The sequence below is a fragment of the Pan paniscus genome, chromosome 20 (assembly GCF_029289425.2).
Source record: "Pan paniscus chromosome 20, NHGRI_mPanPan1-v2.0_pri, whole genome shotgun sequence".
NCBI classification, from domain to species: Eukaryota; Metazoa; Chordata; class Mammalia; order Primates; family Hominidae; genus Pan; species Pan paniscus.
Window position 1 is genome coordinate 64129013 of NC_073269.2, and position 26394 is coordinate 64155406.

Sequence of the window (26394 nt, forward strand, 5' to 3'; positions counted from 1 at the left end):
ACGTGTGCACGTAACGTAAGGCCGAGACTTCCGGGGTCTCTAGTAGCGGCTGTGTATCGGTGATGCGGGTGTTTCCCCAGTTTGTGGCCGCTGAGTGCTGGGTGGGACCGCGGTGACTGAACCTAGAAGGTGGAGAGGAATCGTCCTCGGTGCCCAGAGGCGGCTCTGCAGCCCCGTGACGGCGACCACTGCTCCCGGGCCGTGCTTCCCCAAGTAGTCCGATGGCAGCGGCTGCGCCGAGGCGCCCGACTCAGGTAATTGTGGCGCCTTCTGTGCCCTCAGGTCACCCCATCGTCACCCAGGTCCTAAACCAGCGAGGGAGCGGCTCCTGCTCACGGGTCTGTAGCCGGTACCCGGCGTAGGGACACTGAGGCGCTCGCAGGAGGGGTCCCTGTGTAACTGTCCAGTGGGTTCACCTTGCCAGCTGCCTAGACAGAGCCGATTTATGAAGACTGGGGAATTGCAGTGGAGAAATAATAATTCATGCAGAGCCGCCCTGCTGTTCTGGAGACAGGAGTTTTATTATTACTCAAATCAGTCTCCCTGAGCATTCTGGGATCAGAGTTTTCAAAATTGATTTGGCGGGTAGGGGCTTGGGAAGTGGAGAGTGCTGATCAGTCAGGTTGGAGATGGATTCATAGGGGGTTAAAGTGAGTTTTTCATGCTGTTTTCTGTTCTGGGTGGGATGGCAGAACTGATTGACCCAGATTACCGGTCTGTGTGTTGTCCGCTGATCCATCCAGTGCAGGATCTGCAAAATACCTCAAGCACTGATCTTAGATGTTGGGGAAACCAGCCCCACACCACCCAGCAGATACCCCGAGTCCGGCGGAGACAAAGGAGTTAGAAAGAGACAGAATACGCATTTAAAAGGCGGGTCCAGGTGGCCAGAGCATTGGAGGCTTCCTGGCGGCCCAGAGCTCTTTGGCTCCACCCAGTTTATTGGTTTACAAGCTCTTTGTTCTTATGGCTGATTGGAGGGGGAGGAAGGGATCAGGAAAAGGATTAATCAGTAAAGGAGAACTCGTGAGTCATTCGATAAGATGTAAAGCACTGGCCGTTTCTGTGAATTTCCTTGAACAAAGGTGTGTGTCTAAACTACTTAAGATCTTTAACTTAACTGAAACGGGTGGCTGCGGGTTTCAGGAGGAGCCAAGATGTTTGATTATGCTCCACTGCTTCAAGGGAGTGTGATCTCCCTGAGCAACCCATGGAATGCTGCTGAAGAGTTATGCTCTCGGGGCATAAAGACATGAAGGCAATAAGGAGACTTTTCTCCTCAGAGGCCGCCCATGGCTTCCCATGGGTGTCTCACACAGGGGAGACCAACTCAACTAGCACCCCAGAAACTCACATTAGGTTTTACAATAAATAGTAACGTTATCTTCAGGAGCAGCTTGGGGAGGTTCAGACTCTTGGAGCCAGAAGCTGCATGACCCCTAAACCGTAATTTCTATTCTTGTAGCTAATTTGTTAGTCCTGCAAAGACAGGCTGGTCCCCAGGCAAGAAAGGGGTCTTTTCAGGAAAGGGCTATTATCAATTTTGTTTCAGAGTGAAACTATGAACTGAATTCTTTTCCTAAGTTAATTCAGCCTGTGCCCAGGAATGACAAAAGACGGCTGAAAGGTTGGAAGCAAGATGGAGTCGGTTAGGTCTGATTTCTTTCACTGTCATAATTTCGTCAGTTATAATTTTGCAAAGTCGGTTTCACCTGTTTCTGACACCAGTGGGATGCAGTGGGGAGAGTGACAGGCACAGGTAGGGGTGCAGGCAATGGCCTGCAGATGGACAGAGCTGGAAGGATGGAACCTGGGGTCCACAGGCATCTGTCAGGAACAACGTGTGAGATGGGGCTCTTCCTGGTAGAGCAAGCAGGCCAGGGGCTGTGCATTCATCATGAGGATTCTAGAAGCCATGGAGAGTTTTGAAGAAAGGAGGGACATGATCCAAATCCAGGCTTTTAAGAAGTTTCCCAAAGGCCAATCAAAGGAAGAACATCATAGAGAGAGAGGATGAGGACTTTGGGGCCTTGGGAGGTTGAATCCGTTTTGTAGATCACATAGATGGTAGAGATGACATTTTGCACTGAGACAAGCAGGTCAGACAACCAGCCTGAGTGCCACCTGGCTCCAGGGACAAGAAAGGGTTCAGGGAGGCCTGAGCTTATCAAATCCCATGACATGTTTGTAATGTCTGCCTCTCCCCTCAGGCACTCCTGGCTGCAGAAGCACTTAGGGAACCCACACAGGAAAGTGGAGGGTGTTCAATCCCCTCATTGGTCCTGACCCCATCCACAGGTTCTCTAGCTTGTGGTGTGCTGGGACTCTTAAGTGCCATTTTTTCAGTCCTTTGATCCGAGGACCCTGGAGAATCTCTAAACCCAGGATACTGAGGCCCTGGCAGGTTATATGGAGGTATTCCCATTTCTGTCAACCAATGTAAACACCCTTGTAAGATTAACCCAGGATTTGCTACCAGGTTGTGAAATGCTTAGAGATAAAACGGATCAAAGTCAGGAGGTGATATTACCACAGTTCTACCTGGCTACGGGCTTCATCTGGTTGGACCTTGTTGCATAGACTGTGGGTTGAGGGAAGAGGAAGAAAGGTCAGAGATAAGGCTCCTGCCATAATCCAGGTGAGGGTTAATGGATCAGATAAGTGGTATAAATCACATGGGTCTGTATTCAGGATTCACTTTTTGTAAAGAGACAACTAGGTTTTCTTTTTTTTTTTTTTAACGTGGAATTTCAGTCTTGTTGCCCAGGCTGGAGTGCAGTGGCGCAATCTTGGCTCACTGCAGCCTCTGCCTCCCAGGTTCAAGCAATTCTCCTGCCTCAGCATTCAAGGTAGCTGGCATTACAGGCACCCACCATCATGCCCAGCTAATTTTTGTATTTTTAGTGGAGACGAGGTTTTACCATGTTGGCCAGGCTGGTCTCGAACTCCTGACCTCAAGTGATCGTCACGTCTCGGCCTCCCAAAGTGCTGGGATTATAGGCATGGACCAATGCGCCTAGCCAAGACAGCTAGGTTTTCTTTTTTTTTTTTTTTTTTTTTTTTTTTTTTGAGACGGAGTTTCACTCTCTTGTCCAGCCTGGAGTCTAGTGGCACAATCTCAGCCCACTGCAACCTTCACCTCCTGGGTTCAAGTGATTCTCCTGCCTCAGCCTCCTGAGTAGCTGGGATTATAGGCATGTACCACCACACTCGGCTAATTTTTCTATTTTTAGTAAAGTCGGGGTTTCACCATGTTGGCCAGGCTAGTCTCAAACTCCTGACCTCAGGAGATTCGCTGGCCTCTGCCTCCCCAAGTGCTGGGATTATAGGCACGAGCCACCATGCCTTGCAGACAGCTAGGTTTTCTAATGTGGATGATAGGAGCACGAAAGAGGAATCGGGCATGAGCCCAAGGTTTTTGATCTTAGCAGCTGTAACCATGCACACTGCTTCAGCTGAGATGAGGTTGGTGTTGACATAATATTCACTGTGGATATCCAGAGGGTTGTTTTGGCCATATGAAGAATCAGAGACCAATAAGTGGTGGCATCAAATCAATAACTAGACATACTGGATGGGGTATCTGGGAGGGTGTTGATACTGGAGACATCCAATATATGAAAGCTAGTGAGTGAACTATGATTAGTTATGGGTCCACTTAGGAGGACGTGCTTCAGATTCTGGTGGTAAATCTTTTCAGGGGGCAGAAAGGTGTGATTACAGGCTGAGGACTGGATCTCTTACTTACGTCCTCAATTGATGTTACTGGGCTTCCTAAACACCTGAGAGGGTGTGAGTGACCATCATAGCAGGACATTTAATACAGTAGAGTTTGGAAGGGGACATAGACATCCAAAGAGATAATAGACAAGAGATAGATGCATGCAGAAGCACAGGAGTAATTCAGGGAAGATGACACTTAGGCCTGAGTTGGTGCCAAAGTTGTAACTTTTTTTTTTTTCAGATGGAGTTTCACTCTTGTTGCCCAAGCTGGAGTGCAATGGTGCCATCTCGGCTCACTGCAACCTCCACCTCCTGGGTTCAAGCAATTCTCCTGCCTCAGCCTCCCAAGTAGCTAGTATTACAGGCACCTGCCACCACAGCAGGCTAATTTTTGTATTTTCGGTAGAGACAGGGTTTCACCATGCTGACCAGGCTAGTCTTGAACTCCTGACCGGGTGATCTGCCTGCCTCGGCCTCAAAGTGCTGGAATTGCAGGCGTGAGCTACTGTGCCTGGCGAGTTGTAACTATTTATCACTGTCTGGACTCATAAACGTTTTGAGATGACTTTGGGAGTGCCTGGGGAGTTTCGTTCAGCCTGGTGCATATGGGCAGTGAAAAATATGCTCATCTGTGATAGTAGATGTGGTTTGGTTCACAAATCCAGGGGCTGGGCTTTAAATGGCATTAGGTGGACAGAGGAGGGTTGCTACAGCTGAGGTCTCAGCTGGTGCAGCACAAAAGTGAAATAAGGCCATGGATATCTGAAGCCATATGTGGTTCTGTGTGGCTATGGAGTCATTCCGGGAGACATTCACAGGATGATTTGGGATTACCACTGCTATTGTAAACCATGGAAATTCTGTGTTAATATTAGATGCTATTTGTATTTGTCAAGCATAGTCTGGATGCTTATCCACATTTTGGTATAAGGCCAGAATTGAAGGCCCAATATGATGTGTCACTTTGACATCTTGTGATAGTGGGACAACCTTAAAAGGTGTGAGTACAAATCTCATTCCCACTCTGCCTTCTTGAATAATGTATCCTAGCCTAACAGCCCGTTTTATCAAGGTGATAAGGCAGGGTTCCAGGTTGTTATATTTTGTGGTGGGTTTCAATTCCATCCCTACCAGCAGAGTTATGGAAACAAACCATTGCATATTCCCAAGGGAATCATGGGCCGTTATACCCTCTTCATCTTGTGAAATAATTTTATTTGTAGGCGCTGGGTGTGGTGGCTCACCCCTATAATCTCCTCACTTTCAGAGGCCAAGGCTGGTGGATCACTTGAGACCAGAAGTTCAAGACCAGCCTGGCCAACGTGGTGAAACCCCGTCTCTACTAAAAAAAAAAAATACAGGCCAGGCATGGTGGCTCACGCCTGGAATCCCAGCACTTTGGGATGCTGAGGTGGGTGGATCAGGAAGTGTGGAGATCGAGACCATCCTGGCTAACACAGTGAAACCCCGTCTCTACTAAAAAAAAAAAATACAAAAAATTAGCCAGCTGTGGTGGTGGGCACCTGTAGTCCCAGCTACTCGGGAGATTGAGGCAGGAGAATGGCCTGAACCCGGGAGGCAGAGCTTGCACTGAGCTGAGATCATGCTACTGCCCTCCAGCCTGGGGGACACAGCAAGACTCCGTCTCAAAAAAAAAAAAATTAGCCGAGTGTAGTGGTGCATGGCTGTAATCCCAGCTACTTGGGAGGCTGAGGCACAAGAATCACTTGAACCTGGGAGGCAGAGGCTGCAGTGAGTCATGATTGTGTTCCTGCACTCCAGCCTGGGTGGCAGAGCTAGACTATGTCTCAAAAAAATCCCCCAAAAATAAACTTTTACTTCTGGGGATGCCAGAGAGGGGCTGAAGGTTGGGGAAACTCTGGTAGGGGTGGCCATGGGCATGTGTCTGTACAGTATAAAGAATGATATATATTTAGAGAGCGAGGTTGTCTGATGGACTCAGGCAGCTGCCTTGGGCTTTACGTGACCTTGGATATCGCTATTCAGAAGGGGGTGTGGGCTTTTTTGTTTTGTTTTTTTTTTGAGATGGTGTCTCGCTCTGTTGGCCAGGGTGGAGTGCAGTGGTGTGATCTCGGCTCACTACAAACCCCGCCTCCTGGGTTCATGCCATTCTCCGGCCTCAGCCTCCCGAGTAGCTGGGACTACAGGTGTCCACCACCATGCCCGGCTAATTTTTTGTATTTTTAGTAGAGACAGAGTTTCACCATGTTAACCAGCATAGTCTCTATCCCCTGACCGCAAGATCTGCCCGAATCAGTGTCCCAAAGTGCTGGGATTACAGGCGTGAGCCACCGCACCCAGCCCAGAAGGGAGTGGACCTTTTTATGTCAGGACCTCAGCATGGATACCTATTTGTCCACGTACTTCTTGTTGCTGATGGCAATTGACCAGTGGGCCCATGAAGAGACAAAGGCACCAGTGGATGTGGTTTCAACTCCATGTTGGGGACCTTGGGAGGAGGATGGGCAAGGGTGGGTGTGTGGGAGAGGTGAGTTGTGGTACCTCAGCAGAGGGGCTGCTTGTGGTTTCATCTGTCACTATCATAGCAGGGCACTGTGACCTTTGAAGATGTGGCTGTGAACTTTTCCCAGGAGGAGTGGTGTCTTCTTAGTGAGGCTCAGAGGTGCTTGTACCGTGATGTGATGCTAGAGAACCTGGCTCTCATATCCTCGCTGGGTAAGTTGCTCACGCTCACCTTTGTGACCTGAGCTAGTGTTACTGTTCCCCTGTTTTTCATTGACAGGACTGTCTTTCTCACTTAAGGAGCCTGGACACAGGTTCCTTCTACACTTCTCTATGTAAGTTGTGTGGTTGGTAGAAGTAAGGTGTGTGTATTGCCTTTTCCTCTCCTGTTTTTTTTTTCTGAGACAGTGTCTCGCTCTGTCACCCAGGCTGGAGTACAGCGGCGCCATCTCGGCTCACTGCAAGCTCCACCTCCTGGGTTCATGCGGTTCTCCTGCCTCAGCCTCTCAAGTAGCTGGGACTACAGGCGACTACCACCACGCCTGGCTAATTTTTTTTGTATTTTTAGTAGAGACGAGGTTTCACCGTGTTAGCCAGGATGGTCTTGATCTCCTGACCTCGTGATCCACCTGCCTTGGCCTCCCAAAGTGCTGGGATTATAGGCGTGAGCCACCACGCCCAGCCACCTTTTCCTCTCCTTAAGCAGCTCCAACACCTGCTTTGCTCCAGGCTCCCAGGGAAGGAGTCAGAGTCAGGAGTCTTATAGGCACCTTAATGTATCCACTTTGCCTGCCTCTGGCTGTCAGGTGACTGTCCAAATCGTTAGCTCTTGTGTGCCCAGGTTCTATTAACACTTCCTTCCTCTATCTGACAATCCTTCATGCTTCCCTGTGCCAAGAATTGCCTTCATTGACATTGTCACTACCTACGTAGACCATAGACTCTTCTTGCAAGACCCTGCTTAGGAATTCTCTTGTAATACTTAGTTTACTCTCCTGTGGGCTGTCGGGTGCTTAGTTGTCCTGAGCTAGTGTTGGGTGTTCATCTCTGCTATCTCTCCCTTCATAGTTACATCGTCCGGTCCTATGTACTGGGTGTGAGATGGAGAGTCCTCCGTGTTTGACAAGATGTGGTTCAATTCAGGCTCATCACGATAGGCTCAAAGGGAGCCTGTCCCTCAGGAGTGCCATGCTGGGGGAGGGCATGACTTCAGGGGTTTATCCAAATCATACCAGAAAGCATTTATATTTGCCAAGTATTTTTGTGGCAATATGAGTAGGCACACACTATTTGTCTTTTTCTCCCCATTGTTGAGAGTTTCACACGTGTTAGTTCTGTACCTTTTCATTTCTGCAGTGATATCCACCCCAGCACTAATACTCACATTTCTGGACTCCACATCTCACCCATTTTTCTTGTGCTTTCATCTGCAGTTGTCTCTGATATTGGTGTATTGATTACGTATTAGGAAGTGTATGCCCATGGTTAAACCATCTATGACCACCCCCTGCTGTGTTGTACTCATGTTTTCTTGGTCTTCACATGTTTCTATATATATATAGATGTATATATATGTGTGTATGTGTATATATATGTGTGTGTGTGTGTGTGTATGTATATTTTTGAGGAGAGTTTTGCTCTTGTTGCCCAAGCTGGAGTGCAATGGTATGATCTCGGCTCAGTGTAACCTCTGCCTCCTGGGTTCAAGCGATTCTCCTGCCTCAGCCTCCCAAGTAGCTGGGATTACAGGCACATGCCACCATGCCTGACTGACTTTTTGTATTTTTAGTAGATACAGGGTTTCACTATATTAGCCAGGCTGGTCTCGAACTCCTGACGTCAGGTGATCTGCCCGCCTCGGCCTTGCAAAGTGCTGGGATTACAGGAGTGAGCCACCGTGCCCAGCCCATATTCTTCTATATAGCACTCACATGTCATCAGGAGATAAGATCCTGTACACAACTTGATTGTAGAGGAAGGAGCTGTAGACCCTGCCTCTACTCCCTGTGTTGCATACATGCTTGTGCTCTTTACATCATGAAGCCTCCTGGATTCTGTGACCTTTATAGCCCAGGAATTCTAAGAAGCCCCATCTTTTTTTTGTGATTGAGTCTCACTCTGTTGTCCAGGCTGGGGTGCAGTGGCGTAATCACTGCTCACTACAAACCTACGCCTTCTGGGTTCAAATGATTCTCCTGCTTTAGCCTCCCGAGTAGCTGGGATTACAGGTGTCCCCAACCACACCCAGCTAATTTTTGTATTTTCAGTAGAGATGGGGTTTCACCATGTTGGTCACGCTGGTCTTGAACTTCTGACCTCAGGTGATCCACCCGCCTCAGCCTCCCAAAGTGCTGGGATTACAGGTGTGAGCCACTGCGCCCAGCCAGCAGCCCCATCTTTAACTTGAAGCCAACATTGTGTTCCTGCAAATATTTCTATAGATTAATTCCTCAATTTGTGAGACGTACTTGTGGGTGGGCTGTGCCTTCCCGTCAGAGGTACTTTGCACTTGACCAGCATTTTCTTGCTCTCAGGTTGTTGGTGTGGATCAAAAGATGAGGAGGCACCTTGTAAGCAGAGCATTTCTGTACAAAGAGAGTCTCAGAGCAGGACTCCTAGGGCAGGTGTTTCTCCTAAGAAGGCTCACCCCTGTGAAATGTGTGGCCTCATCTTGGAGGATGTTTTTCACTTTGCTGACCACCAGGAAACTCATCACAAGCAGAAGCTGAACAGGAGTGGAGCATGTGGAAAAAACTTGGATGACACTGCAAACCTTCATCAGCACCAGAAGCAGCATATTGGAGAGAAATTCTACAGAAAGAGTGTCAGAGAAGCATCGTTTGTAAAGAAACGTAAGCTCAGGGTGTCACAGGAGCCATTTGTCTTCCGCGAGTTTGGGAAGGACGTTCTGCCCAGTTCAGGATTGTGCCAAGAAGAAGCTGCTTACCCCGTAGAGAAGAAAGACAGTGAAACTACGCATGGCCCACCCTTTCAGGAGGGAAAAACTAATTACAGGTGTGGAAAACGCACAAAAGCCTTCAGCACCAAACACTCAGTTATTCCACACCAGAAACTTTTCACTAGAGATGGATGTTATGTGTGCAGTGATTGTGGAAAATCCTTTAGCAGATATGTCAGCTTCAGTAATCATCAGCGAGATCACACTGGAAAAGGACCTTATGATTGTGGAGAGTGTGGGAAATCTTATAGTCGAAAGAGCAGCCTTATTCAACATCAGCGAGTCCACACTGGAAAGACAGCTTATCCCTGTGAGGAGTGTGGGAAATCTTTTAGTCAGAAGGGCAGCCTTATTAGCCATCAGCGTGTTCACACTGGAGAAGGGCCTTATGAGTGTGGAGAATGTGGGAAATCTTTTGATCAAAAGGGTAACCTCATTCAACATCAGCGAGGTCACACTGGAGAGAGAGCTTATCCCTGTGGGGAGTGTGGGAAATCTTTTAGTCAGAAGGGCAGCCTTATTAGCCATCAGCGTGTTCACACTGGAGAAGGGCCTTATGAGTGTAGAGAATATGGGAAATCTTTTGGTCAAAAGGGTAACCTCATTCAACATCAGCGAGGTCACACTGGAGAGAGAGCTTATCACTGTGGGGAATGTGGGAAATCTTTTCGTCAGAAGTTCTGCTTTATTAACCATCAGCGTGTTCACACTGGAGAAAGGCCTTACAAGTGTGGAGAATGTGGGAAATCTTTTGGTCAAAAGGGCAACCTCGTTCAACATCAGCGAGGTCACACTGGAGAAAGGCCCTATGAGTGCAGGGAATGTGGGAAATCATTTAGGTACAGATCCCACCTCACTGAACACCAGAGACTTCACACTGGGGAAAGACCTTACAATTGTAGGGAATGTGGGAAATTATTTAACAGGAAGTATCATCTTCTCGTTCATGAGAGAGTTCACACTGGAGAAAGGCCATATGCGTGTGAGGTATGTGGGAAATTATTTGGTAATAAGAACTGCGTGACTATACATCAGAGGATTCACACTGGAGAAAGGCCGTATGAATGCAGTGAATGTGGTAAATCATTTCTTTCCAGCTCTGCGCTTCATGTTCATAAAAGAGTTCATTCTGGACAAAAGCCTTACAAGTGCAGTGAATGTGGAAAATCCTTTGCTGAATGTTCCAGTCTCATTAAACACAGGAGAATTCATACTGGAGAAAGGCCTTATGAATGCACCAAATGTGGAAAAACATTTCAGCGAAGCTCTACCCTCCTTCATCATCAGAGTTCCCACAGGAGAAAGGCCTTATGAGTACAGTGAATACGGGAAATCCTTTGCTGAAGCATCCCATCTCGTTAAACACAGGAGAGTTCATACTGGAGAAAGGCCTTATGAGTGCTGTCAATGTGGGAAACATCAGAATGTCTGCTCTCCTTGGTCTTAAGAGACTTCGCGTTGGAACGGAGTCTCATTCTGTCACCCAGGCTGGAGTGCAGTGGTGCAATCTTGGCTCACTGCAACTTGGGCCTCCCAGGTTCAAGTGATTCTCCTACCTCAGCCTCCTGAGTAGCTGGGATTATGAATACACACCACCACGCCCAGCTAATTTTTGTGTTTTTAGTGGAGATGGGGTTTTACCATGTTGGCCAGGCTGGTCTCAAACTCCTGACCTCAAGTGATCCACCCACCTTGACTCCCAAAGTGCTGAAATTACAGGCATGAGCCTCTGCACCTGGCCTTCATTCTTTTCGTATTGCTTAGAATATGACATGCTGAACCAGGCATGGTGGCTCATGCTTGTAAACCTGATGCTTTGGGAGGACAAGGTGGTTCATTGGAGGCCAGGAGTTAGAGATCAGCCTGGGCAACATAGCCAGACCTCCTCTCTACAAAAAGAAAAAAGAATGACATGCTTCTTGTTTTTGTCTGTTATAAATGAAACTGCTATATTTGAATGCAGTTGTTCATGTAGGTATGTTTCACTATGGTCATATGGTGGTGTGCAGTGCCTGGGTCACGTGATAGATTAAAGTACAACTCTTTTTTGAGACAGAGTCTCACTCTGTCACCCAGGCTGGAGTTAGGTGGCATGATTTCGGCTCACTGCAACCTCTGCCTCCCAAGTTCAACTGATTCTCCTGCCTCAGCCTCCCGAGTAGCAGGGATTACCGGTGTGCACCACCATGCCTGGATAATTTTTTTTTTATTTTTATTAGCAATGGGGTTTCACCATGCTGGCCAGGCTTGTTATGAACTGACCTCAAGTGATCTGCCCGCCTCAGCTTCTCAGGTGTGACCTACTGTGCTTGGCCTAATGTACAACTTTTTAAGCAATGCCAAACTATGACTTAAGAATGAAATTATTGCTCGTTTGTATATCTATCTACCATCAGTGTCCAAGGATTTCTGTTCTGTCTTACCAAGAGGGAGTATGGTTACTATTTGAAATTGTTTATTATTTTAATAAGTGGTTATAACTTTTTGAGTCAGTGGTTTATGTTTTGCATTTTTTTTTGTTTTGAGACAAAGTCTCGCTCTGTCTCCCAGGCTAGAGTACCGTGGCACAATCTCAGCTCATTGCAACCTCTGCTTCCTGGGCTCAAGCACTCTGCCCACCTCAGCCTCCAGAGTAGCTGGAAATACAGGTATGCACCACCACAACTGGATAACTGTTGTATTTTCTGTAGAGAGGGTTTTACCTTTTTGCCCAGTCTGATCGCGAACTCCTGGGCTCAGGCGATCCACTTGCCTAGGCCTCCAAAAGTGCTTGGTCTACAGGGGTGAGGCACCCTGCCTGGCCTCACCTGTAGGCTTGTTTTTTAAAATGAATTTTATCTATTTCCCATTTCATTAAGATATTTAAAAATAATGAAATAACAAAGACGTATGTTGGACTTCATTCATTCCTCAGTGATGTCACTTTGCTGCAAGGAATATTTGGTTTTCTTTTCTTTTTTTTTTTTCAGATGGAGTCTAGCTCTGTCTCCTAAGCTACAGTGAAGTGGCATGATCTCGGCCCACTGCAACCTCCACCTCCTGTGTTCAAGCGATTGTGCCTCAGCCTCCTGAGTCGCTGGGACTACAGGCATGTGCCATTATACCTGGCTAATTTTATTTATTTATTTTAGTAGAGATGGGGTTTCACCATGTTACCCAGGCTGCTCTCTACCTTCTGAGCTCAAGTGATCCACCTGCCTCGGCCTCCCAAAGTGCTGGGATTACAGGTGTCAGCCACTGTACCTGGCTGAATACTTGGTTTTCAGTACCACAAGAACTATGAGCTGGTTATCCACTTCATGTGGAATCATAAGTGTCCCCAAGTGACAATACGTATAGATTGCTGGGCAGTGAAACAGTTAAGATGTCACCGTAGCTTGCTTTCTATTCAACATCTTTCTAAGATTACCTTACTATTTCTTTTGTTCCAAGTTTGTATTTCCTCAGAGTTCTCACATATGGAAAGGATACACACTTTGTAGAAACAAGAACTTTATGTTATCCAAGTTCTAGGATAGCCATGAGCTCCAGTTACCTCAGAGCTCCGAGTCCTCTACTCAGTACCCGTTGAGATTTATGTGTTCTGAGGCTTTTGTCTTCTAGCTACTTACTTCATTCTCCATGGGTAACGTCATTCATCCACATTAACTAATTTCCTCACTCCAAGCTCTTTTCTAGAGATAATCTCCAGTCCCTGTGCAGACACTGTCATTGCACTTTCTGCTGAAACGGTAGTTTCTTCTCAGCAAGGTGAGATTATGGAATCCAGAATCTTTTTTCAGGGGCCACATGCCCATTTCCCCACTTGCATGAATGTCGACACTACAGCCACAGTTTTGGCCGTAAATGTGAATTTGGCAAGTAACCACTGTTCCCAAATTGGGAAATGTCCCAATCAGAAGAAGATTATCTGGGACACCGATACTGACAGGGAGATGGGACATTCTGAGGGACCCGGAGGCAGGGTGCCACCTCCTCAGCTTCCCTGAGGGCTGCCTAGAATCTCTCGTTTCCTCTCACTCTGAATTATTCTTCTTCTTATGGCTGACCAAACACATGGAACCTCACAAAGTCCACTGTAACAGCTTTATATTTGTGAAGTGAAGAACATGAAGACAGTTTCAATCAAAGTTATTGAGTGGACACTCTGTGTTTTTTTTTGAGAAGTCTCACTCTTTCACCCAGGCTGGAGTGCAGTGGCATGATCTCGGCTCACTGCAACTCCACCTCCCGGGTTCACGCCATTCTCTTGCCTCAGCCTCCTGAGTAGCTGGGACCACAAGCGCCCACCACGTCAGCTTAATTTTTTTGTTTTGTTTCTTGAGACAGAGTCTTGCTCTGTTGCCCAGGTTGGAGTGCCGTGTCGCAATCTCGGCTCACTGCATACTTCTACCTCCTGGATTCCAGCAATTCTCCTTGCCTCAGCCACCTCATTAGCTGGGATTACAGGTGCGTGCCACCATACCCAGCTAATTTTTGTATTTGAGCCAATTTTTGTATTTTTAGCAGAGACCAGGTTTCACCATGTTGGTCAGGCTGGTCTCAAACTCCTGACCTCGTAATCCACCCACCTCAGCCTCCCAAAGTGCTGGAATTACAGGCGTGAGCCACTGCACCTGGCCTGTATTTTTTTCTTTAGTAGAGACGGGGTTTTACTGTATGGTCTCGATCTCCAGACCTCGTGATCCGCCCGCCTTAGCCTCCCAAAGTGCTGGGATTATAGGCGTGAGCCAACACGCCCTGGCCACTTGGTGTCTTTGCAACATTTTTTAGCTATGTATTTGTGTTTTTTGGGGAGCTTAATTTGCTAATGGAATCTCTGTTATTTTCCTAACATGCTTGGTGGATACAAGAGTTAAGACTTCCTGTCCCGTTTAGTGTAACAAAAGAAAGTTAAGAAATGTGGATAAAAGATTGTAAGTTAGAAATGGCAAGATAATCAGCTATATGAAGAATCTTGGCCAGGTGTGGTGGCTGAGGCCTGTAATCCCACCACTTTGGGAGGCTGAGGTGGGTGGATCACAAGGTCAGGAGTTCAAGACCACCCTGGCCAATATTGTGAATTCCTGTCTCTACTAAAAATACAAAAATTAGTCGGGCATGGTGGCGGGTGCCTGTAGTCCCAGCTACTCGGGAGGCTGAGGCCGGAAAATCGGTTGAACCTGGGAGGTGGAAGGTGCACTGAGCCAATATCACACCAGTGCACTCCAACCTGGTGACAGAGAGACACATCATCTCAAAAAAAAAAAAAATCTCAATCCATAAACGTTATACTTTATAACTTTATAACAGCATGTTATATGGGCTTAGATATTATCCCTAAAAAAATTTTTTTTTTTTTTTTGAGACAGAGTCTCACTCTGTCACCCAGGCTGAAGTGCAATGGCATGGTCTCGGCTCACTGCAACCTCCGCCTCCCAGGTTCAAGTGATTCTCTTGCCTCAGCCTCCCGAGTAGCTGGGCCTATAGGTTCCCTCCACCACGCCCAGCTAATTTTTGTATTTTTAGTAGAGATGGGCTTTCACTACGTTAGCCAGGCTGGTCTCAAACTCCTGACCTCATGATCCACCCCCCTCGGCCTCCTAAAGTGCTGGGATTACAGGCATCTGCCACCGCACTTGGCTTATCCCTAGAAATCCTATGATAGCATGATGTATAGGCACCTAAAGGCATGGCACTTGAGAAATGTGAATAAAAGATTGTAAATTACAAATAGCAAGGTACAGTCAGATGTTAACAGTCTCAACCCCTAAATGTCACCTTGTATTACAGCATGTTATATAAGTACATGCAGGCACATACATGAAATAGTGATACTTCATTCTCAGTAATATTTTTCATCCTTCTCACTAGAAAGATCTTTGATGATTTTTAATCAACATAGGAGTTTCAATGATATCTAGAAGTTTAAAAGGGCTCGTGCAAACAAATTATGACCACACACACTGAAGAGTATGTTTGCCTCTTGTGGTGTAAATTTTTTTTTATTACACCAAATTATGTTCACACAAAACCTTTGTAATCAGGAGGAATTAAAGAGCCTTCCTGGAAAATGGAGGTTGCAATCAGCCGAGATGGTGCCATCGCACTCTAGCCTGGGGAATAGAGTGAGACCCTGCCTCAAAAAAAACAAAAAATTTCTTTATTTTCTCCATAAACTACAGTTTATATAAGCAAAACTTTCAGTACTAAGCAATTTTAGTCTCTGCAGTCTCTTGTCTTGAATTAATACAACTTTACAACTTTTGTTAATTCTCTTATGAAGTTAATCTTCCTGCTTGTATGTGAATTAAATATGTCAAACTTTTTTTGTACAAAAGATTCATACCTCTTTCCTGTTTGAAATTATTTTACTGTGTTTCATCAATCTAATGTTTATTTTTATTACACCAGTAATTTCCTCATTGTGTTGAATCTTACAGTGGCTTATAAATCGACATGTACCTAGAAATGTTTAGCCAGTCCATGTATATTTGATGTGGCACATTTTTTCCTTTGAATCACATACTCTAAGAGAAGTAACTTCCTCTTGCTAACCTCTACTTTCCCTAAGTGTTGAATTAATCCTCTTTAGATGACTATAATTCTCTTTTCAACACATAGCTAGAAAGAATCTATAAAGAAGAACTTTCCTGGCTGGGTGTGGTGGCTCATGCCTGTAATCCCAGCACTTCAGGAGGCCGAGGTGGGTGGATCACGAGGTCAGGAGTTCCAGACCAGCCTGACCAACATGGTTAAACCATGTCTTTACTAAAAATGCAAAAATTAGCTGGGTGTGGTGGTGCGCACCTGTAATCCCAGCTACTCAGGAGGCTGAGGCATAGAATTGCTTGAACCTGGCAGGCGGAGGTTGCAGTGAGTTAAGATCATGGCACTGCACTACAGCATGGGCAACAGAGCAAGACTCTGTCTCAAAAAAAAAAAAAAAAAGAAAAAGAAATCACAGTCCATGTCTGAGGGGTGTACGTTGCTTATCAATTTGCAGAGAAAATAATAGATAATGTAATACAATGTTAAAATAGATTAAAAATTGAGATAGAAAAACTGCTCAATTTATGCTTCACATAAAATTGAAAATTAAATCAAGCCTAAAAATAAAGGCATTATATATATATATACATATATGTGTGTGTGTATATGTACACATCTATGTGTGTGTACATACACACACACACACACACACACACATACTTTTTATGTTATTTTTGGAGAGAATCTTGCTCTGCTGCCCAGGCTGGAATGCAGTAGCATGATCATGGTTCACTGCAGCCTTGACCACCCCCAGGGTTCAAGTGATCCTGCCACCTCAGCCTGCTGGGTAGCTGGGACTACAGACAGGCACCCTGCCTGGCTAATTTTTGCATTTTTTGTGGACACAGGGTTTTGCCATGTTGCCCAGGCTGGTCTCAATCTCCTCGGCCTGCCTCTGCCTCCCAATGTGTTGGGATTACAGGAATAAACTACTATGCCCAACTCAAGATTATTTTTTAAATGGTTTATTTTCTTAGTAAATTGGGGTGCACAAGTCATTAAAAGCAAGGATTAAGTCATTAAAAGCAAGGATTAAATTTAAAGGGAAAAATTTGTTTTACTTTTCTACAGAAAATTAAAACCAAAGCACATTAAAAGTGACAACACGGCCGGGCACAGTGACTCACACCTGTAATCCCAGCACTTTGGGTGGATGATGTGGGCAGATCACAAGGTCAGGAGATCGAGACCATCCTGGCTAACACAGTGAAACCCCATCTCTACTAAAAATACAGAAAGTTAGCCAGGTGTGGTGGCACGCGCCTGTCGTCCCAGCTACTCAGGAGGCTGAGGCAGGAGAATGGCATGAACCCAGGAGGCGGAGTTTGCAGTGAGCCAAGATCATGCCACTGCACTCCAGCCTGGGCGACAGAGTGACTCTGTCTCAAAAAACAAAAAAGCAACAACCCAAGATGGAAATGACAAAAGTTACTTAAAATGTGCAACATAAAAGGTAGTAATTTAGGCTGGGTGCAGTGGTTCATGCCTGTAATCCCACTTTGGGAGGCCAAGACAGGTGGGTCACTTGAGGACAGGAGTTCGAGACCAGTCAGGCCAATACCGTGAAACACTGTCTCTACTAAAAATCCAAAAATTAGCCGGATGTGGTATCATGTACCTGTAATCCCAGCTGTTCGGGAGGCTGAGGCACGAGAATCACTTGAATGCAGGAGCAGAGGTTGCAGTAAGCTGGGATCATGCCATTGCCCTCCAGCCTAGGCAACAGAGCTAGACCCTTGTCTTAAAAAAAAAAAAAAAAAGGAAAGGAGTCATCTATAATTTTACTACTTATACAGATTACATTGAGATAAATCACAAAATATTAGGCAAAGCTTTAAAACAATTTTTAACTATCCAGTATATCAAAGAGAGATGCCACACATTGTATTTGTTTGCAAGAATGTCATTGTGATTACAAAACTGACCACTAACCATTCAGTTGAAGTTGATTGAGAACTTAAAACTATTTCCGTCTATGGCCATACCACTCTGAACGCGCCCGATCTCGTCTGATCTCGGAAGCTAAGCAGGGTCGGGCCTGGTTACTACTTGGATGGGAGAACTTAAAACTATTTCTTTTTTTTTTTTTTGAGATGGAGCCTCACTTTGTCGCCCAGGCTGGAGTGCAGTGGCGTGATCTCGGCTCACTGCAACCTCCATCTCCTGGGTTCAAGTGATTCTCTTGCCTCAGCCCCCCAAGTAGCTGGGATTACAGGTGTGTGCCACTAAGCCCAGCTCATTTTTGTATTTTTAGTAGAGACGGGGTTTCACCATGTTGGCCAGAGCCACCGCATTATTTTTCAGCCAGGTGCGGTGGCTCACACCTGTAACCCCACACTTTGGGAGGCCAAGGTGGGTGGATCACCTGAAGTTGGGAGTTCGAGACCAGCCTGATCAACTTTGAAGAAACCCTGTCTCTACTAAAAATACAAAAACCTAGCCGGGCGTGGTGGCACGTGCCTGTAATCCCAGCTACTCGGGAGGCTGAGGCAAGAGGATGGCTTGAACCCGGGAGGCAGAGGTTGTGGTGAGCCGAGATCACAGCACTGCACTCCAGCCTGGGTGACAAGAGCAAGACTCCGTCTCAAAATAAATAAATAAAAATAAAAAATAAACATGATGATCACAGATGCACTCACGTTTTCTGAGTTCTTGTCTCTCTGCCAGTGCCACCCAGATAGCCTCACAAAACTTTGACCCAGCCACTGTTAGTGTCGCCACCACCCATAAAGGAGCTGAGCCCAGCAGGGGCACTGCCTGGGGCCCTGTAGGCAAAAGGCTACAGCAGGAGCTGATGACCCTCATGATGCCTGGTGACAAAAGAATTTCTGCCTGCCCTGAAAGCCTTATCAAATGGACACCATCCATGAAGCAGCTGGCACAGTGTATGAAGATCTGAGGTATAAGCTCTTGCTGGAGTTCCTCAATGACTACCTACCTTTACGATGCACCCACAGTGAAGTTCCTCACACCCTGCTACCACCCTAACGTGGACACCCAGGGTAACATATGCCTGGACATCCTGAAGGAGAAGTGGTCTGCCCCGTATGATATCAGGACCATCCTGCTCTCTATCCAGTGCCTGCTAGGACAACTCAACATTGATAGCCCTTTGAACACACATGCTACCAAGCTCTGGGAAAACCCCATAGCTTTAAGAAGTACCTGCAAGGGCCAGGCGCAGTGGCTCACACCTGTAATCCCAGCATTTTGGGAGGCCGAGGTGGGTGGATCACCTGACGTAGAGAGTCCAAGGCCTGACAAACATGGAGAAACGTCATCCCTATTTAAGAAAATAAAAAAATAAAAAAATTAGCCAAGTGTGGTGTCACACGCCTGTAATCCCAGCTACTCGGGAGGCTGAGGCAGGAGAATCACTTGAACCTGGGAGGTGGAGGTTGCAGTGAGCCGAGATCTCGCTGTTGCACTCCAGCCTGGGCAACAAGAGTGAAACTCTGCCTCAAAAAAAATAAAATAAAATAAAAATAAAAATAAGGAAGTACCTGCAAGAAAGCTACTCAAAGTAGGTCACCAGCCAGGAGCTCTGACCCAGGCTGCCCAGCCTATCCTTGTGTTGTCTTTTTAATTTTCCCTTAGATGGTCTGCCCTTTCCGTGATTTCTGTGTAGAACTCTGTATCTTGAGCTGTGGTACTATTTTTCTTTTGTCTTTTAATTTAAGCCTTGGTGGAGCCCTTGTGATGAATATTAAATAGATACATTTTGGGCTGGGTGTGGTGCCTCTAGCCTGTAATCCCAGCACTTTGGGAGGCTGAGGCAGGCGAATCGTGAGGTCAGGAGATCGAGACCATCCTGCCTAACACGGTGAAACCTCGTCTCTACTAAAAATACAAAAAAATTAGCCGGGCGTGGTGGCAGGTGCCTATAGTCCCAGCTGCTCAGGAGGCTGAGGCAGGAGAATGGCATGAACCCGGGAGGTGGAGCTTGCAGTGAGCTGAGATTGCACCACTGCACTCCAGGCTGGGCACAGAGCAAGACTCCATCTCAAAAAAAAAAAAAAAAAAAAAGACAAAACATTTTGGTCATTAAAAAACAAAAAAAATGATACGAGAGAGCACCCAGGGATTATAAGAGGAAACATTTTATTACATCACTCATCTAACATTCCAGAAAATGGAAAGTACTCTACTGTACAGCAAAGTAAATCATTGGTTGTCTGGAGAACAGAAAGAAAGCCTTTATAAAAAGGTTCCAGGTAAATATAAAGGTGTTAAGTTCATTATTGTGACTATGTTAATGGTTTCATGGGATTATATGAAACTCAAGATTTATCACATACTACAGCTTAAATATGCATAGCTTACTGAATGTCATTTATAACTCATCACAGCTTTAAAATATACTTCAGACTGGCAGCAGTGGCTCACACCTGTATTCCCACCACTCTGGGAGGCTGAGGCAGGCATATCACCTGAGGTCAGGAGTCCAAGATCAGCCTGGCCAACATGGCAAAACTCCGTCTCTACTAAAAATACAAAACTTGGCTGGGCATGGTGGCACATGCTTCCAGTCCCACCTACATGGGAGGCCAGGAGAATTGCTTGAACCTAGGAGGTAGAGGTTGCAATGAGCTAAGGTCATGCCACTGCACTCCAGCCTGGGTGACAGTGAGACTCTGTCTCAAAAAAAAAAAAAAGGTTGGGCACAGTGGCTCATGCCTGTAATCCCAGCACTTTGGGAGGCCAAGGCAGGCGGATCACGAGGTCAGGAGATCGAGACCATCCTAGTTAACATGGTGAAACCCCGTCTCTAGTAAAGATACAAAAAATTAGTTGGGCATGGTGGCGGGCACCTGTAGTCCCAGCTACTCGGGAGGCTGAGGCAGAAGAATGGTGTGAACCAAGGAGGCGGAGCTTGCAGTGAGCCGAGATCGTGCCACTGCACTCCATCCAGCCTGGGCAACTCCGTCTCAAAATAAATAATAATAATAATTTTAAAAATGCAGTTCAAAAGAAAAATATAGATTTACCATTATTTTTGGAAAACAGGTTTGGCAACTCTATACTGACTACACCAATTCTTCTCATGCCCTAAGTGGGAAAACTAGCCTCCACGGTAGCAAATATTGATGTGGCACTAAGGCCATTTCCACCTGATTAACTGGCTGGCTGGTCACAAAGGCCACATCACTGAACTGAGATCTCCCTTCTCCCTATCAATCATCTTCCTCCTGCTAATGCAGGAATGACCTTGAGGAGAACAGCCCAGAATGAGTACAGGAATTCACAAAACCTTTAGATTATTTCCTCTGACAATGGCCTCAACAATACAACATTCATCATTATGGAAGTCCTGATAATTCCTGTATCTGCATATTCATCATATACGTAGTGACTGGATCACTGTGGATGCCCTTTTTAAAGACATGCATTACGCTGCACGTGGTGGCTCACACCTATAATCCCAGGACTTTGGGAGGCTGAGGCCAGCAGATCACAAGGTCAGGAGTTCGAGACCAGCCTGGCCAACATGGTGAAACCCCATCTCTACTAAAAATACACAAATTAGCTGGGTGTGGTGGCATGTGCCTGTAGTCCCAGCTACTCAGGAGGCTGAGGCAGGAGAATCGTTTGAACCTGGGAGGCAGAGGTTGCCATGAGCCAAGATTATGCCACTGCACTCCAGCCTGGGCAACAGGGTGAGGCTCTGCCTCAAAAAAAAGAAAAAAAAAAGACATGAGTTGCAGTTACATTATTCTGTCTCCTCCACTGCCTATAAATAAAGTAATTCTATAAAATTATAATTTCACCTGATAGCATTACAATCTGTGATGTTATCCTACAGAATTCTGGATATCAGGGCATGTGTCTGCATTGCAAGAGCTGGGCAACAGACTTCCCTCAGCCGTACCAAGTACAATGCAATATACCTCGTAAAAGAATTTTGTCTTGTTCAAAAAATGCCAGAAATTGTCACAAAAAATGCCCTGTATCCAGCTGACCTATGAACCCACAAATTTTAGTATCCGTGCTACAGATAAAGACCACAAAGCCCTGAAGGTCTTCTCTGGAGGCCTCTGGCAGCTATGCAAAGCAGTCCACAAGTGGAGAAAGCTACATTCTACATTCATACTGTTCCATGAGCCACAAAGTTTAGCTATGCCAACAAAAGCTGTGACCCCCTTCATAGCAACAGGACCTACTTGTTTCTGAACCACCCATACAGTGACAACAACCCTCAAGATTGAAGAAGGCTGAAACAATAAGGCCTTCATAATAGCACAAACCGGAGAAATGGGAGGCAAGCTGTTCTTAGGATCATAACTTGGAGGGTAGAAAATTTGTCAAGACTGATGTGATACCCACAAGATCTCTGAAAGACATAGTCCGTCTTTTCAAGTCAACGTAAGAGGCCTCTGGGATAAAAATGGGTAACGTCCATGGCATGACTTATCAGACAGAAAAAAATGACAAAGGAAGAAGTGCTAAAGCTACTCAACAAATCCTGTGACTCGATCAGAAATTAAAAGTTAAAAAAAAAAAAAAAAAAGGCCAGGCACAGTAACTCACACCTGTAATCCCAGCATGTTTGGAGGCCAAGGTGGAAGGATCGCTTGAGCCAGGAGTTTAAGACCAGCCTGGGCAACATGGTGAGACCCTGTCTCTCCAAAACTTAAAAAAATTAGTGGAGCATGGTAGTGCATGCCTGTGGTTTCAGCTACTCAGGAGGCCGAGGCAACAGAATCACTTAAGCCCAGATCAAGGGTGCAGTGAAATGTGAACACACCACTGCACACCATCCTGAGCGACACAGTGACAACCTGTCTCAAAAAAAATCTAGCAAGGTACCTGGGTATAGTGAAAAATGCACTGTAGCTACCGGACGCTTGGAACTTTTGCAGATGCTCAATAAATGACATTCAATCTAGGTAGGTGGCACTCTCAAAGGGTTACATTGAAAAAGAAATAACATTCCATATACATCTATGGCGTTTTTCTCATGTCAATGTTTGAGGCTCCAATAAAAAGCCTGAAGGCTTTCTTGCATTCATTACATTCAAAAGGCATTTCTGCAGTGGGAAGTCTCCTGTGTGTTATGAAGCTAGATTTCTACATAAATATCTCACATGTCACACTGGTAAGGCCCTGATCCAGTGTTAACTGATCTTGAAGGAGCAAAGAGGTGTGGCTACAAAACTGCCCAAATGTATTTTATTTGTCTAGTGTGAACTCTCTGATATTCAAGGAGAAAAGACCTTCAGGTAACTTTTTTTCCATATTTGCTGCAATCACAAGACCTTACTCCAGTGTGAACTCTCCTGTGTTTAATGAGACTGAAAGTTTCAGCAAAGGATTTCCCACATTCACTGCACTCATAAGGTGGTGTGACCAGTGTCAACTCTCTTATGAACACGGAATGTACAGCTGTGGGTAGATGACTTCCCACAATCGCTGCATTCATATGGCCTTTCTCCAGTGTGAACTCTCTGGTGTGCAATGAGGTGGTCCTTCTTGCTAAAAACTTTCTGACAATCCTCACACTCATATGGCTTTTCTCCAGTGTGAACTCTGGTGTACAAGGAGGTGAGACTTCTTGTTAAATAATTTCCCACATTTCTCACATTTATAAGGCTTTTCTCCAGTGTGAACTCTCTTGTGTTTAGTGAGACTGGAGCTTTCAGCAAAAGATTTTCCACATTCACTGCACTCATAAGGCTTTTCTCCAGTGTGAACTCTTTTGTGTTTTGTGAAACTGGAGCTTTCAGCAAAAGATTTTCCACATTCACTGCACTCATAAGGCTTTTCTCCAGTGTGAATTCGCTTATGAACACAGAATGTAGAGCTGTGGGTAAACGATTTTCCACAATCATTGCATTCATAAGGCCTTTCTCCAGTGTGAACTCTCTGATGTGCAGTGAGTTGGTACTTGTTTCTAAAAAATTTCTGACAAGCTTCACAAGCATATGGCTTTTCTCCATTGTGAATTCTCTGGTGTACAAGGAGGTGAGACTTCTTCTTAAATAATTTTCCACATTCCCTACATACATAAGGTCTTTCTCCAGTATGGCCATGCTGGTGTAGAATGAGGTTACCCTTGTGACTAAAACATTTCCCACATTCCCCACACTTAAAAGGTCTTTCTGTAGTGTGAACTCGCTGATGATTCCTAAGGTGTCCTTTTTCATTAAAAGATTTCCCACAGTCTCCACACTTGTAAGGTCTTTCTCCAGTGTGCATGCGCTGATGGTGAACAAGGCTGCGCTTATGACTAAAAGATTTCCCACATTCTCCACACTCATAAGGCCTCTCTCCAGTATGAACGCGCTGATGGCTCCTAAGGTGCCCGATTGAACTAAAAGATTTCCCACATTCTCCACACCCATAAGATCTTTCTCTAGGGTGAACTCGCTGATGTAGAATGAGGGTGCCTTTATGACTAAAAGATTTCCCACACTCTCCACACTCATAAAGTCTGTCCCCAGTGTGAATCTGCTGATGGTTCCTAAGATGTCCTTTTGAACTAAATGATTTCCCACATTCTCCACACTCATAAGGTCTTGCTCCAGTGTGAACTCGCTGGTGTAGAACGAGGTTGCCCTTTTGACTGAAAGATTTCCCACATTCTCCACACTGATAAGGTCTTTCTCCACTGTGAACTCGCTGATGGTGAACAAGGCTGCGCTTATGACTGAAAGATTTCACACATTCTCCACACTTGAAAGGTCTTTCTCCGGCGTGAACTCGTTGATGGCTCCTAAGATGTCCTTCTGAACTAAAAGATTTCCCACATTCTTCACACCCATAAGGTTTTTCTCCAGTGTGAAATCGCTGATGTTGAATGAGGCTGCTCTTTTGACTAAAGGATTTCCCACATTCTCCACATTCATAATGTTTTTTGTCAGTGTGAACTCTCTGATGATTACTGAAGCTAGCATATTTGCTAAACGATTTCCCACATTCTCCACATTCATAAGGTCTTTTCCCAGTGTGAACTCTCTGATGATTACTGAAGCTAACATATTTGCTAAAGGATTTCCCACATTCTCCACATTCATAATGTTTTTTTTCAGTGTGAACTCTCTGATGATTACTGAAGCTAACATATTTGCTAAAGGATTTCCCACATTCTCCACATTCATGTTTTTTTTCAGTGTGAACTCTCTGATGATTACTGAAGCTAGCATATTTGCTAAAGGATTTCCCACATTCACAGCACACATAACATTCTTCTCGAGGGAGAAGTCTCTGGTGCTGACTGAGTATATGTTTGGTGCTAAAATGTTTCATGGATTCTCCACAGCTATAGTAAGCTCCCCCACACTGAATGGGAGACACACACTCAGTTTTGCTGTTTGACTTCTCCCCAGTGTGACTGGCCTCCTGCTGGAGTAATCCTGACCTGGGCAAAAAGTCCTTCCCACTCTCACTGAAGACGGATGACTCCCCTGACACATGCAACTTACACCTCTTCACAAACAACGCCTCCTCAACACTCCCCCTGTAGGATTTCTCTCCAATGTGCTCATGCTGGTGCTGATGAAAGTTTCCACTGTCATACAATTTATTCCCCCAGGCCTCACACCTGTGCAGTTTCTGCTTGTGATGTGTTCCCTGATGATCTGCCACATGCAAAATGTCTCCCAAGATCGGGCCACACATCTCACAGGGGTGGGCCTTCTTGGGAGACACACCTGTCATAGAAGTCCTGACCTGAGTCTCTCTTTGTATATAAATACTCTGCTTAGAAGGTGCCGCCTCATCTTCCACTCCACACCAACAACCTGAAAGCAAGAAAATGCTGGTGAAGTGCATGTTAACTCTGGTGGGAAGGCACAGACCACCCACAAGTGTATCTGACAAACTGAGGAATTACTCCAAGGAACTACTTGGAGGAACAGGATGTTGGCTTCAGGTGGAAGATGGTGCTATGTATTATTACTGGACTATAACGGTCACAGAATGTAGGAGGCCTCATAAGTTAAAGGACACAACCATGTATGTAACACAGGGAGTATAGGCAGGGTCTACAATCCCTGCATCTGCAAACCACTCATCTGCAGAATTTATGTCCTCATGACATGTGAGTGCTGTAGAGAGGGATTTGTCCAGGCCAAGGAAAACACAAGCACAACACAGCAGCTACTTGAGGAGAGTTTAACAAAGTATATATGTTCGCTAACACAAATCTCTATGCCAACACTGGAGAGAACACTGTAGATGGTGACGTATGTAAATGGATGAGATTTGGGGTCCAGAGATATGAAGATTAGATAGGAGAATGGATATTAGGGTACAAGTTCATGTACAAGTAGGTCAAAAGTTAAAAAAGAAAGAGTAGAAGCGATAAGGTAGACAAGTGTGATGCTCTCAAGAATGAGGAAGAAAAGACAAATTATGTGTGCCTACTTGCCTTGCCACAAAACTACTACTAAAATAGAACAGGTTGTTGGTATGGTTTCAATAAAGCCCTGACTCCATGACTTCCTCCAGGGTGCCACTTTTTTTTTTTTTTTTTTTTTTTTTTTTGAGATGGAGTCTCGCTCTGTCACCCAGGCTGGAGTGCAGTGGTGCAATCTGGGCTCACCGCAACCTCCCCTCCTGGGTTCAAGCAATTCTCTGCCTCAGCCTCCCGAGTCACTGGGATTACAGGCATGTACCACCAGGCCTGACTACTTTTTGTATTTTAGTAGAGACAGGGTTTCACCATCTTGGCCAGGCTGGTCTTGAACTCCTGACCT

The 26394-nt window shown here is 45.6% G+C and overlaps 3 protein-coding genes, 1 long non-coding RNA gene and 1 pseudogene across 9 annotated transcripts in view; 3 read left to right on the top strand and 2 right to left on the bottom strand.

The window, feature by feature from the left end:
- On the top strand, nt 1–22205 carry LOC100983542 (zinc finger protein 587). 2 transcript variants are annotated; one of them, XR_010110947.1, is made up of 4 exons: nt 29–254; nt 6294–6420; nt 8742–11814; nt 12136–22205. XR_010110947.1 is itself a non-coding variant. In XM_057300679.2 (3 exons), exons 1-3 carry the CDS (start codon nt 222–224, stop codon nt 10478–10480), a joined length of 1902 nt encoding a protein of 633 aa, XP_057156662.2. In that variant the 5' UTR covers nt 1–221; the 3' UTR covers nt 10481–22205. The 2 variants fall into 2 exon arrangements, 1 of the variants encoding a protein (XP_057156662.2); XM_057300679.2 differs by having other exon boundaries at nt 1–254; nt 6291–6420; nt 8742–22205.
- Nucleotides 1–26394, top strand: part of LOC134729649 (uncharacterized) — an 88691-nt gene that overhangs the window by 34597 nt on the left and 27700 nt on the right. The window lies entirely within an intron of this gene.
- LOC117977046 (zinc finger protein 418) overlaps nt 15120–26394 on the bottom strand; it is a 70598-nt gene continuing 59323 nt past the window's right edge. For all 4 annotated transcript variants that reach the window (XM_034945894.3, XM_063600674.1, XM_034945896.3 and 1 more), the window contains 2 exons: nt 18863–18980; nt 15120–17437 (listed from right to left, as the gene is read on the bottom strand). The gene's annotated coding sequence lies outside the window, so the exon portion shown is untranslated. The remainder of the gene's footprint in view (nt 17438–18862; nt 18981–26394) is intronic.
- The window catches only part of LOC100967321 (zinc finger protein 814), a 51827-nt gene continuing 40552 nt past the window's right edge, over nt 15120–26394 (bottom strand). For both annotated transcript variants that reach the window (XM_034945883.3, XM_034945882.3), the window contains exon 3: nt 15120–25437. In XM_034945883.3, the coding sequence (XP_034801774.3) occupies nt 23198–25437 (2240 nt within the window). In that variant the 3' untranslated portion in view covers nt 15120–23197. The remainder of the gene's footprint in view (nt 25438–26394) is intronic.
- On the top strand, nt 18327–22205 carry LOC129394772 (ubiquitin-conjugating enzyme E2 C-like; annotated as a pseudogene).

What these genes read in the sequence shown, in the direction of transcription:
- LOC100983542 (XM_057300679.2), top strand. Translation starts at nt 222, where the DNA reads ATGGCAGCGGCTGCGCCGAGGCGCCCGACTCAG. An exon ending in CGCCGAGGCGCCCGACTCAG is followed by an intron (nt 255 to 6,290) that starts GTAATTGTGGCG and finishes TCACTATCATAG; the next exon opens with CAGGGCACTGTGACCTTTGA. An exon ending in GGCTCTCATATCCTCGCTGG is followed by an intron (nt 6,421 to 8,741) that starts GTAAGTTGCTCA and finishes TCTTGCTCTCAG; the next exon opens with GTTGTTGGTGTGGATCAAAA.